The sequence below is a fragment of the Aplidium turbinatum genome, chromosome 13 (assembly GCF_918807975.1).
Source record: "Aplidium turbinatum chromosome 13, kaAplTurb1.1, whole genome shotgun sequence".
NCBI classification, from domain to species: domain Eukaryota; kingdom Metazoa; phylum Chordata; class Ascidiacea; order Aplousobranchia; family Polyclinidae; genus Aplidium; species Aplidium turbinatum.
Genome location: NC_137484.1, coordinates 20,148,060 through 20,162,240, shown reverse-complemented (window position 1 = coordinate 20,162,240; position 14,181 = coordinate 20,148,060). Strand labels below are relative to the sequence as shown.

Below are 14,181 nucleotides of genomic sequence, written 5' to 3'. Positions count from 1 at the left end.
AGACCCCATTATGGTCGCGACCCATAGTTTAGGAAGCCCTGGGCTAGAGCAATGCAACCAGCAAGATGTGGTTTGTGAAAAAGAAAGATAAGTGATTTTCTTCCGATAAGGACTGGGGAGGGAATAGTTGTGATAAGGATAGAAGAATATATATAAAGAAATATGCACAAAAACGAAATAAAATACACCGCTTAGCATGCAGTCAAGCTGCACTATAATTATCTTTGAAAATGAAACGCAAACAAATGTCCGTTCAGCACGATAACAACACAATTTAAAAACAGGTAAACAACAAATCGACATCTTTAAAATTCGTTGCAGACCATCGTGACAAGTCAATGCGCGTGGTAACGCCTTTCCAGGCAGAAATACAACATACAAGCAGTAGTCGGTAAAAATCCATACAGAAAATATCCTTCAAATGCTGTAGGCCAACTATCCGGATAAATATTATTCGAAAGAGGGGATACTTTCCGAGTAGATAATTTCTGTATGTGTTTGTTTTGTATGGATTTTCACCTAGATTCCATTCAAGCACCTTCCTTGATGATGACACTAACCTCAGCAGACCTTCGTAGAACTTCAATGTTAGGTCGCAACGATTATGTTGCTTTTGATCTGTTGGACAAAGCAACCCTGCTTCTTTCCCCTGCCCAAGTCTTGCTCTTGATTCTGCACATGCGCAGTTCGCGAGCGAAGTCGACATGCGCCATAGGTCGGTAGCTTGTAGGGACACAATACTTCTGAAAGGAAAATATATTTGTAAATACATTTGACAACTGATCAACCAATATAATTAATAATACCTTAACGATGTTTCAACGTTTACACTACAGTACACTGTACAGTGCTACATCAGCGCCTTAAAAACATCATTAACCAGTCAACCACATTGAATCTTGATGACAAATCAAACAGCAGGCTATTTGGAGAAAATCGAGCTAAGGAATCTACATCAAGTAAAATCATTAACTCTCTCACCATTGTGTTGTCGGTGAAGAAGAAGTTCTTGAAACCGTTCCGGAGAATGTAAATTTCCGGATAATGAAGATAAGGATACCGGTTCATCGAGCGATCCTTGCTTCTGAGAGCTCGAGCCATTCTGGGTCCTCGTTCAGAGCTGAACTCGCAATAGAACACTAACAATGGGGGATTGTTGCCCCCCTTGCTTTTTCCGGCCCTCGTCGACCCTGGATTGTCGAGATACCTGAAAATAAAAGTTTCGAACATGCCACATCCATACTCACGCAAACAACTGTACTGCTCCATTTAACTTCCCAACTAAAACATTTCCTGGAATGGAACCTAACTGGCACAGTATACCAATCCCACATGCCTCGGAATGTCAAATTAGATGGGTCCCTCACATACAAATTCCATATCGAAAAAGGTAAGAGCTAAGGTGGCTTCTCGAAATAATATCTTACACACCTTTTGCCGTCACATCATTTGTGACCGCAAAAAAAGCTTATGATGTTTCAAAATCTAATTGCTAGTCGGAAAAATGATTTCATTTCTGAAATGTAACAAAGCACCTTTCGAAGAGCTTCTCTTCCTCCCAGATGCAGTTCGCTCCAACCACGTGACCTCCTTCGTGCTCATACGGGTACCTGCAGTCGATTATCTCGAAGTTTCCAGCTTCCGTTTCACTTTCCATCAATTCTATGAGCTGCAGAAACACTCAACGATGGTCAATCTGACTTTACTTTTAAAATGAAACGTCACGTGCGCTGCGACCAAGAAGTTCCTTTGTTCAGCAACCGCACCAAGTGATTCACATTTTTGATCAAAATTTTGTGGATTTATTGACGTCGTAGACGTGAAGTTCTTCGGTCACAGCCACATTGGAGTATTGAGCAAGTTTAAGCAAAATTTTGTTTTTTCAATTAGTTTGTCTAGATAGTAGAGTAGTAAAGTAAAGTTAGTACAGTTAGTAAACTGAAAGCCACTTAGTCAACCTAAGCCTACCAAGTAGAATGTTGTGCTTCCTACCGTTCGAGGAGTGATGTACTTCAGGTCTTGGCACTTCCCGGGCACAGTTTTCAAAGAACAGACTCGACTAAAGTCTCCGATCAAGTTGTCGCTGCTGCAACCGAGATCCACAGCTCTCATGATGTCTATCTCACTGGCAGATCGTGATCTGGCATTCATGAAGAAAGTTGATGAGAAAGCCGCCTTGCCACAATGAATATTGAGACGCATTGAGTCTCATGCACAGAGCGTGTTGGAAAATGTACGTTCATCTAGCCCGACGAGTCGAATGGATATCCACACGGTCGCATGATATTAATCCAATCACAGCGCTTTAACGTTTAAAAGTGATGAAAAGCAGCCAGGTTCAGTAACTGTGTTCAGTAATTGACGTATAATCATTTAAAGCTTTCGCCGCCGTAAAAATGACTGTAGTTTATTTCACTGCATATTATTCAAATAAAATTATGGGTAAATATTATATTTGAATAAGATATTCAAGAACAGGCATATAGTATATCCAGACAACTACCACTTTCTCTTTACGGATTCTTGTTGGATGAACGAACGGAGAACATGGGCTGTGAATACCCTTGGTAATGCTGAAATGCTCAGGCCTAAGGTACTACACTGGTTTTGACTAGATGGGTTTCAATAGCACAGCAACTAATCGCATGATGCTCTGACAATCTCGTCCATTCGACAAAGAAACGAATAAACACAAAAGCAATATTTTGATAAGAATAGGCAAAGAACAATTCCAAAGAGAGGCAACTTCCATAAAATAACTCACAATATTAGTAACCGTGGTAACACGAACTGGTTGAAACCTGTTTAAACTTGGATGAGGCTCTTCCCGGTAGGGAGCTGGAGAGAGGTCTGATATGTCATGGAGATCGATGGTTTTTCGATGCCTCAATGGAACTGGAATGTCTCTTTCTCGGATGCGAGGAGTCCTCCTGACATCAGGCCGAAACTTCCGAGAAGACTCAAGAAGAGGAGCCGATGGAGATCGGAACAGTTTACGAGGTTTTGCCTGGATGATTGATGCACAGGATTGGAAAAGAGAAAATGAATCAACTTTTAAGCCGCCGAAGCTCAATATATTCCCAGACAGCAATTCAACAGTTTTTTACAATGCAAAAAGTCAATGATTTGCTGGCTGGGTAGCCTGGGTCTGCTACTATTCGGTGAGTCCGATTCGGTGAGTTCCTAACCTCTAACCCCTAACCCTAAAACGGCAATGATAATTAGGCTACGGTACCCGATAATTTAAAAAAAAAATTGAAAAAATTCCCCGTTAAGAGATCGGACTCACCGAATCGGACTCACCGAAATGGGCCATTCCGGGGTAGCCTACTAGTTGTCAATCAAGTAATTAATAAATCTTCAGACAAAAATCGAAAGAAAACATAGTTAGACCAATCTTAGTTACGACGACCTAGTTAAACATACGTGCGTAGTTAGACCTAATGCGAGCTACATTGAATGATGTTGGGTTAATGAGGTTGTCAAGCTGTTATCCAGATAAAAAAAAAATTAGATGAAATGCAATGGAAGAAATCCGTTTAGCAGATTTGTGGCGGAAAGGCACGTAATCCAAGTCCCGATTATCGACGTCAGACTGTCTCACTCATTTGAGGTAAAGAAACTCACATTTCGTTCAGTGAAGTAACTGGCATCACTTTCCTCTGCAGCTGTGGCCAGCAACAGCGTGCCACTGATGAGATGTTGCATCCCGGCCGGGGTCACTGAGCCACATCCTCCCATGACCCCATCACTTGTCGCCATTTTTCTCGTACGTTTGTTGTCGCTGAGAATTTTTTCCAAAAGTTTTTCGTCCACGTCAGGCTGATTAAGGCCCGGTGACGTCACGACGACGTCATCGACATCAGAATCATTGGAGCTGCAGAGGCGAGAATGCGACAAAGGTTCGTCTTCATCAGAAGAGGTCTGTGAACACGCGAAAGTAGATTGTAAAGTTTTACAAAAATATGAATCAAGCTAGAATCTATTGATCTCTGAAAAATTCTCTACTACAATCAATCCAACTGTTTTCTCTACACTGAGTGCAGTTGAACTAAATACCCTTTGTTCGATCTTAGCTTGGAAAAGAAACTAAATTAAAGAGAGTATATGATATCTGATAAACAAAAAATACAAAATTGGGAAGAAAAATCCATCTGCAGGCTAAAATATTATGAGAAAATTTTCATTTAGACTAATGAGCTATTGAAACAATTGTAAACGTGAAAATAAAAAATAAAATTGTTATGTTAAAAAGTTACCGTCTGTGCGGGCGCAGATTTAGAACCAAAACTGAATTTCAACTCTTTGTGGAGCGAGGAATTAATCAACACAGCGTCAGCCGATTTGGCTTTGCGTTCTTTCGAAGAGAACGCCATCCCACGACGAACGGAGTTGGAGGAGTTGATTGATGTTGTTGTGCTCCGCTTGTGGCGTTTGGTGAAGAATGAGGAAGGATTGGGAGTTTCTAACATCCGCTTGCTCCCTCGTGGGAAGATGGAAGGAACGTCTTCACTGCTTTCAGCCTCCTCTTTACCAAGTGGATCTTTTTCCGAGCAAGAAGCAAGATGGGAAAGTGGTGATGATCTTTCATCAACTCCAGAACTCTTTGCAATCCGGTTCTTTAAAGCAACATCCAGAAAATCTCTTTTGTTCTCTCGTGCCGTGTTGGCGGAAGGCCGAAGCTTCGCAGTGGCTGAATCTTGAGTAACGAATCTGGGCGCAGAAGACGCCGTAGCCGCAATGTGTTCTGTCAGGGGCGATGAAGCCATAGGTGACAACATATGGAATCCAGAATACCGACGGGTGTGCGTTGGAAGCAACGGGGAACAACTATCCAACAACGTCAGAGGGTTGGAGGAGCTCTTGCTGCCGTGCCACTTCGAACGAGTTTGATTTGTCGCAGAAAAATTAGGATCGTTTTCTTTTCCACTGCGCTCATCGCTCCAAATTCGATGTCGACGCCGGACCTGAGACAGCACCAGATAGCAAAATCATTGTAACGAGCCAATTGTAAAGATTTTAACATTTTATATAGAGTAGTATTGATATAAACTGTATTTAATCTTCAACGTTTGCTAAACATGTGACAAGATTTTAACAAGTAGTAAGAAAAAATGAGTGGTATCTACAGCATGAATTTACTAACGCAAAAAGCATGTGATAATAATCCTTCAATAAAACAAACCACACAGCTCAAGCTACAAAACGTCGGCATACGATACACACCTTCGATGATGCCGGCATGGAGTTGAAGCGTCGAAAAGAGTTTTGTGTTTCATCACCAGATGTGGCTGATGTGCTGCAGATGTTAGGATCTCTCTCTTGTAGCGCTCTGTGATCGAACTTTGTCGCCACTTTGCTCTGCTCTCCCGGACTCGGAGTGTTCGCGAAGCATCCTGTGTGGAAAAGTCAACATTTCATAAAAAGTGACCACTGGCAAGTGCACTAGTTCGCATAACGCAACCTTTTCATACTTTGGTATGTCTACACGACGATTGGCCACGAGTGTGAGGGAGCGCCTGGCTTTAGCTAATTTAAACGCAACGGTGTCCTTAAAAATCTTGAGCTAATGATTCAACAAAGCCATTTTTCTGCAAAAATTACAGCAAAAGTTACATCCCTTAATAAAGGTTAAAGCACATAAGGCATCTTTTCTGGGTGCTTGGTTAGCGCTTCACTGCTTTGTTAGAGTAGTGCTCGGTTGGCAACATACTGAGGGCCTTTGACAACATGAGGAAAGCTCGCGCCTCTGATTAGTTATGTAACCAAAATATCTCATTCTGGCTCCTGGACAAAATGTTGCCTCCGGTGCAACACTTGCATTGTAAGACGTAATAATTAACGTTTCAAACTTCATACCGTGGCGCTTAGAGCTGTGCAGTTACACCAAGCGCTCAGAGCATTTACGAGGAACAATCTCACGGCATAATTTTCGCATTTGTACAGTAACAAGTCTTCGAGCGTCACCAGGCTTTTTCATCCTGGTGGCTGCCAGCAACTTCAAAGCAGGTTTGTTACGACAAAAGTTCGACCAAGAAACCAATTTCACTTTAATTTTACAACATTGGATAGATCAAATCAGCCAGAGATGACAATTCCTGTTAATCGTCGCTTTTATCAGTTCGTCACTTTATCATCGTCACTTCGACGTTCGTAGATATAGTATTACTGTACCACCAATCCACCATAATAGTAAATCATGGCCAGTTTCTTGAGCATTGGAAAAAATCAAAACTGTATTTGACAGATCTCGTCGAGCATTGGTTTCCTTCAGAAGTACTGCAAACCTGAGAAAACCTATATTTTATATTTGGTTTCAAACTAACTGATTCTAAACATATAAAAATTTTGAAAAAGATCAACAATAATTTAAAACAACTGAAACTAAACGTACAAGTTTACAAACGCAAAATTTATATTCGGTGAAATTGCAGTTTTCCGCGCCAACTTGCCAAGGTGATATTTTGACACATTTTTCAAACTGGTATATAGTGACACATGGCGTAATTGTTTGGATGACAATACCATATTGTTATTATAGCCTTTCATACATCTACCCTTTTAAGCCTTTTAAAAAAACGTTGATTCTTCTATTTGAATTTTGTAAAAAAAAAAAAAGAATTCTAAATTTTTTTAAGCCCAATAAACCTGTTTCACATCTAACCCACATTCTACAAAAATAAATTGGTGGAGGATGATAAATCCACTCGCACAAGAAGCAGAGATTCTGGTTAAAACAATGTGATAGAAAGCTGGAACCTGCCTTTTCTCGTTTCGACAAGCCCTCTAATCTACATATTTATTACAACGTAACCGCTGGCAAGGATTAATGTCTTTGATCGGGTTACAAGAACGGTTTCAATTCTGAATACACATGTGCATCAAAAGACAACCAATACATGTACATGGACTGATGAAGCGTTGCAAAACGGATATATTTAATCCATGCGCTGTTATTAGTACGAGATATATAAAAAAAGCTTTTGAGTGTTGTGCAATTTTTAAAAACACTAACCTGACCAAAACCGATGAAGATAATCTACAATGACGCATATCGAAATACTCATCAAATCCAGCTACCAAAAGTTGTCAATTTTACATCACTTCAATCAATGTGTAGCCACGTTGTCTTGACGATGTTGAAACGATGTAATAGTGGCAGTGTTTGCTAGCTGACACTTCACTCTTGGTCGCCAGTGCCAACAGAAGTTACGTTGATTCAACGTTTTGTGAAAAACAACTCATCCAGAGAGGTGCCCTTAAACGCTGATTGATGCTTCTTAAGAGAAACCCCTGTGCCTACATGTGGCACGGGAAGGCACGGAGTTTAATGAAAGCGGAAAAGACTCCATTTATATGACATGGACGCGGCATTGAAAAAAACAGTTTTGCCAATTATTCGATGCAAAAGTTAATTTATTAAAACCCTATTGCAACATGAAGTATAAACGAAAAAGGTTTTAAAAAAAAACATTCATCTATCGACATCGACAATTGCTTATTTCATACTTTCATTGACCACTGACCAGGCATGAAAAAACATCAGTGAAAAGGTAAAATTTATAATAATAATAATGTTAGTTTTTACATAGCGCTGTATCCAACGCAGAATGCGTTGCTCCTCAGCGCTTTACAAAGCAGACAGTGTTTTATGGTATTATGGACTATAGCGAGAGCAGGCATTGGAGCAGCTCGCAAAAAACAACACTTGAAAGTAAGATAAACACTAACGCCAGCTTCAAAGGAGTAAAACCTACATTTATCTGAACGATCTCTTGCTGTTTTTGTTTTATCAGCAACACGCAATAAACTAGTGAGCCTCTGAGTGAACTAATTCTGTCATGTACAAGAGATAGCAAACCAACTATTTTTACATTGATTCCTTGTCATTAAACGTGCAAAACGGTTGATTTGTTATCTGGGTATCTAATTGCAACACCTACCAGCTGAGTGCTAACAATGGCAATGCGTAAACGTTATCCTGCAACGATGCAAAGTTAGAAAATGAATAATCCAGTCTCAAAAAATATTTTCAACAAATGAACGACTTCGATAAAAAGTTTCAGCAGAAGATTGCGTTTTCTTGGTTACCACTTACCAGCCACCAAATCAACCCTTTTTAGATTGATTTAACAACTACAGACAATAAATCAATGCAAAAAAGACTACTTTATTGACAAAGTAAGTAAGTGTACTTTATTCTAGATCTATGTTAATCCGTGATCGGTTGACAACTAAGTCCTTAAATGATGAAAACGAAACGGAAGCCTTCGAAACTTGTGCAAGTTAACACCACGGACTTGGCAGACATAACACATGAGCAACTGGAAAGTTTGCACCTTTCTAATCGTAGTTCCAATAAGAGAATAATTAATTGCATGAAGCTGAATTCTTTTTATAGCAACGTCGAGTTATGCGCATCCAATCAGACAGAGTGATGGTTGTGTGATTGAGCGAATTAAATTTTAAATCAAATGTAATCACAGAACAGAAGGTAAGAAGGAATGATTTGACCTTCGCACTTTAATCCTAAAAACAGGTTTCGAAACGCATGTAGCATTCCGAAAATCCTTTTACAGAGAAAGCTGTGTTACTACCATTGGTGTCATGACACCGTTTTGCTGTTACGTCATTCAATACAAAGAACAAACAAAGTACTCACAACAAAGTTATTTCACAGCTAGTACGTATTTACCATCATCATGGAGAACTTGAGACGAATCGACTGTAGAGGCGAATGACAGCGCGGCTGGAGAGGGATGGATCAATTGATGAGAATCTAAACTAACTGTGCTTGACAAGGATAGTCTCTTGCGTGGTGTGCCAACCTTATCCCCGCTAAAATCATAGGCTTTTGTTACAACGTAATCACAGTGTGTTTTGAGACAGTATTTAATTAGTTTTTTTAAGGCATTATGGTGAGTGTTGATGCAAACGCTTTGTTCTATTGTTAGCTTGCACCATTAAGCTGTCTGGGTAAAGTCAGAGAAAAACAAATTGCAGTGATTAACTATTAATTTATAAAATGAAAAAAAATTAAATTGCAAAAACCACATGATTGACCTCAATATGTATAGAAATCTTACATAATTTACTTACTTTCACAAGTGGTAGTACAAATGATGCAACAACTGACTAAACATTTGAAGAAAATTAAATGTAGAATTACTGTGTTTAATACCAATTGTGTGACAACAAAGCTTACTTCTTACCAAAGCTATACAAAAAGAGACTTAGAATCACAAATGAACCTTACAAGTATGTTTTATTGTTTGAGTATACAACCTTAGGCCATGGAGTACTAGGAATATTCAGAAGGCACTTACTAAAACAACCAATTTTAACTTTATAGTAACAACTCAACCTTTGTAAATACAACTGTTCATTGGCTGCCTATGATGGGTCAAATATAAATAAATTGCTTGCCTGGCATTCAAGTCACGAAAATTGAAGGCCAGATTTGAGATAGGGGACATATGCATGGAGGGAAAGTCTTTTGTAAGGTTATCTCCATGATTCTTGGCGTAAATAAACCTGAAAAGTTAACTATACAATGTATTAACTATCAACTTAATAGGTTTTAAAACTGACCTTTTTATATTTTGAATTCCAAACACACAACCTGTCACTTACAAGCATGAAATGTGCTAAAGTATAAGTAAATGCAATGTGTATAGGTATGTACAGTATACTACATATCTAAAAGTACTTACCGATTTTGAGTGATCGATTTGGAACCAGATGATGATGGGTTAGGAAGACTGTCCTGTGCAGCAAGGACTACATTTTCTTTATCAGGTCTACTGGTGGTTGTTGAGTTGGATATTTGGGATTTTAATAGCCCAGCATGGGTAATTGCTGATGAGGAGCGATTAGATGCAGCTGATGAAAACCCAGAATCGGTCATCACAGTTGAGCAGTGATCAACACATCTATGTCCAGAAAATCTTCTTTGGCCACAAATTAACAGATAAAATGATAAATTGCTCTAAAATATTTTTTTTTCTCTTGATACACATGCAGTTCTATAGGCTACAAAGCATTGTTATGACATTTATGACAAATTAAAGAAGTTATATAGAATGTTAAAAAACAATCAAACATTGCATGAAACAAAAGTTTATTATGTGTAATTCCTTCGACTCCTTCATCAACCACTAGTTCAGGGCTTATCATGCTAGACCTTCCATGAACAGTGCATGCCACTCACCATATCCATAAACTATTTTCATGCATGCATAGCATAAATGCTCGGTCATAGGCAAGCAACAGCAGCGTGGAATGCTAACTGTATTATGACTGCTGAGCACTCAACCCATGGTGATAGCAAGAAGGGATGCCACATAATACTAGCCATGGAACATCCTCCGGCCCGGCAAAAGTTTACCTATTCTTTTCAACTCCTGCTCCTGGCAAGAGGTGTGTGTGCAAGCTCTGTGTGTGGATATGGTCAAATCCATGACCTTGAATAAATCTAATTTTTGTATCATTGTGGTACTGCAGTGATGCAAGAATACAAATGTTACCTGAAACATTGATCTTTGTTGAAAAGGAGCGATCTTCCTGGCGTCAGCACTACCTGACTACTCACTATAGAACAGTGAGCATTGTGTTTCGCTAGCCATACCGGTGTAGCCTCCACACTAGCCATCAAGACTTTTCCAAAAACATGTGTTTCTCGGCAGTTGGCAGATCTATGTGGCAGGAACTAGTGGTGCGGTACTGATGAGCCCAGCCTAATGGGGGAAACACGTTTCTATCGCTGAGTTCCTGCTACACTCGACTGTCGAGAAACACATTGGTCTTTAAAACTCTTTATGTAAATCTAAGATTAAAAACGAGATCAAAGAAGTCAATGTAAAAATCTTCCATCTTAAAAACAATACATCGGGTGGATAGAAAACATTGCCAAATTGGAAATCCACGCAAAAGTTTACTCCTAAATGGACCCTTTGCATTGCCATGAGGGCTTGGTGAGAGTGGTAAGCCTATACAAAAACTCTATTGGAACATTGATTATATGAAACAGACAATACCAAAGGCTGAAGTTGCAATTCTCTAATCTCTAGCCGAAACATCTTGCATCCGGCCAACATGTTGCTTCTGGTGCACCACTACATAACAGTAACACACAATTTTTTTCTTTGACTGCAGTGATTGAACAGTTTCTTTCCATAAACAAGAGAAAATATTAGCATTAAAAAGAAAGATTGAGCTCATGAAGGGGAAAGAGGTTGACTCAAAAAAATCTGCTGCTATCTTTGCCCCAAACAAACAATTTGACAACTTCCTTCTTTCTACCATTGACCACAAAGAAACAAAAGAAGTCAAATCTGCAATAAAACCTTCAAAAAAAAAGAATTTTTAAAACACTAGTTGGAAGCATAATTTCAACAAAAAGTTCTAGTATACTTGCCTCAATCAATAATTGTAGACTTAAAGCAACCTATTTGCTTTTGTTAGAAAAATACAAACACCAACAACAAAAACTCAATTCACACAATAAGGATGACAGAATGGTCACCCATAAAAGAAATAAATTATACTACTTATCAACAATAAAAATATACAAAATGTTCTCAACACCGATCCATAGCAGGCCTCGAAACAACTTTTTTTATCCGGCGGCCAAACGTGTCCGACTGAAGCAAGCTGTTCGGCGGCCAATCACAAGCACATGGCGGCCATCGGAACGTCGACACGCATCAACATACAGTCTTCAAAATTAGCACATTTTTACTTCGGCAGAAACGTTGCCGAGGCCAAACGAAAAAAGTTGAAATTGCCTCGGCAATTGCTGTGAACGTTTATTACGAAACAATTGTACCAAAACGAGAAGCAAAAAATATACTAGAGAGTAGTCTATCACGACCGCACTGTTTGATTTGTTGTGATGTAATAATACCAAAAGTAGCGATAAAGCGAGCAACAAGATACGCACGTCGCACGCTGTTACATTAATTCACGTTAAATAACTCACGGGCAGAAAAGTAAGTTTATTTTGGGTTGATTCAACGTTCGAGTCAGCACAGATCGATTTAATATTCCGGCGGGTTATAGGCTACTTCGTAACAACAATGCCCAATAAGAAATTTACGTTTGTTTTACATTAATTCGACATCTAGCCACGTTGAATTATCATAAAATAACGTTAATTGCCCAACCAGGTACTGGTAACAAATTAATAGCTCCCTGCGAGCAGATTGCCTCAATTTACGTATACACTAACATAATTTCGGCACAATTGCGACACTGCGAACAACACAAAGTCTGTTTGATAAAGAAATAGCTGTCAGAATCGGAATCATCAGATGCTGTATCGGAGCACGATGTTGTCACGTCATCACTGGAATCAGACACATCAAGAGGCTTGGCTGTAAATCTACACCGTTTTCGCCTTTCGCAATGAAGCGTCCACGTTTTGCGACTTTCGGGCTTTGACACACTTCCACACACCTCTTTCTTTTTCATAGAGCTCCATCAGGGTGTTGACTAAGGAACAAATCTATGGCTGTACCATAATGACTGGGAGGAATGTCTAACCCTAACCTTACAAGCGCTCGTGTGGCCTCGGCATTTTTATTGCCGACGCTAATTTCGAAGACTGAATATATCGCATCAATAAAGTGTATTGTGATGTCACTTGCATCATGCTTATCGTCAAACATCAGCTGCTACTTGGTCAATCAATAATGTTAACAATTCAAGCATAGACAGTGTGTATTGTGATTTATCAGGTGCTTTGACTGCTTTCTAATCCTTTGTGATTATAAGTGGCAAAGTACTTTATTCACAAGGCCGCTTGCGTAAAATTTTCTCGAAACTTCATGGCCGACAAATGCGGCCGACGGAAGGGCGAAACCGGCGGACAAAATGTTGGTTTTTGTAGGTTAATCGCGGCCATGGCCGCGATGGCCGCCTTCAGTTTCAAGGCCTGCATAGTAGTCTCAATAAATAATGCTAAGTACAAACGTTTGAAACAAAAATATTTTTGGAAATTAATACTGTGCAAGCTTTCAAACATTATTACAATTAGACCAATCTTTAACAGAGGCTTCCAAGGCCAAATAACAATCGGAGCTGGTATACAAGTCCCCCCCTTGGCAACTCATGACAAAGAGGAATTGACCAAAACATGTGGTTTGAAGTGTGTGAACAGTAAAGAAAAGGTAAAGTAGCTTCACCCTATATGTTTGGTTGAGGCCTGTCTTTGTCATGAGTTACCAAGGGGGGGGGGACTTGTATACCAGTTCCCAATTATCATATTCCACCAATATGCCCAATTATTTCACACAGTTTTTGACAAGTCTCAGCAACACTGCAGTACTAGTACAGTTCAGTTTATTTTGATACTATACAATACTACTTAAGAATGTATGTGTATTGTGTAATTTGAGCGTTGACAATCCCATTGTAAACTAAATAATAATATCATCAACCACAATTCATTGATGCAATTAGGCATCTGTGAATAGTGTTGATAAAGAAAAAATATAGGTGAAAAGCTTAAAGTAAGGTAATGCTGTGTATGTGTAATGCTGTATTTACTGGTTTATGCTAGGTTTACTGCAGCTAGCATGATAGTACATTGAAAATATACTCTCAATAGTTTATTGCAAGCTTCCCACAAGATATTGAAGTGATAATATGCTATAGCAAAACTATCTCAACTGAACAACAAATAGCCTGAGGTATCGTCATCACATTCCAAGCATAACTTAGCAATCCAATACATCATATGGTGTAGGTGACTCAGGCTATCATGCCAATAAAACACATTGTGATTCATTTAGCAAACATTACATACGCTAAGGGTGACAGGGACACAAACGGACTTCGCAGAGCAGTGGTGTAAACATGGCTTAAATGCAACCAAGAAATCTTCTGCACGAAACGACAATCCGACGATTTTGCGAAACGCAGACTCCCGCATGGAGAATTCAACCAAACAGTGAGCAACTGAACAGAATCTGGCAAACTCGAAGTGAAAGGCTGAACTGAATGCTGACTAGCTGAGTAATGGTAGTCACAATGAGTTTAAAATTTCCGCTTGTGATTTAAGTGTTGCCAAATCACCGAATTGCTGAAGGCCGGTGGAGCGTGAAGTATAGGGTTCATACAAAAGACATTCTATGGATGTTTGGCAATTTGCTTTGTGACAAATGTTGAGTGGCACAAAAA

The 14,181-nt window shown here is 39.4% G+C and overlaps 1 protein-coding gene across 1 annotated transcript; it reads right to left on the bottom strand.

Moving 5' to 3' along the window:
* Window positions 1–9,907, bottom strand: LOC145781725 (uncharacterized). The gene is made up of 11 exons (XM_082593396.1): window positions 9,714–9,907; window positions 9,425–9,534; window positions 8,696–8,833; window positions 5,227–5,396; window positions 4,260–4,967; window positions 3,628–3,924; window positions 2,802–3,007; window positions 1,993–2,140; window positions 1,536–1,669; window positions 982–1,207; window positions 1–743 (listed from the first exon to the last, which is right to left on the bottom strand). The coding sequence occupies exons 1-11, from the start codon at window positions 9,905–9,907 to the stop codon at window positions 603–605; spliced, it is 2,472 nt and encodes an 823-aa protein (XP_082449522.1). The 3' UTR covers window positions 1–602.
* Window positions 9,908–14,181: the final 4,274 nt, after the last annotated feature.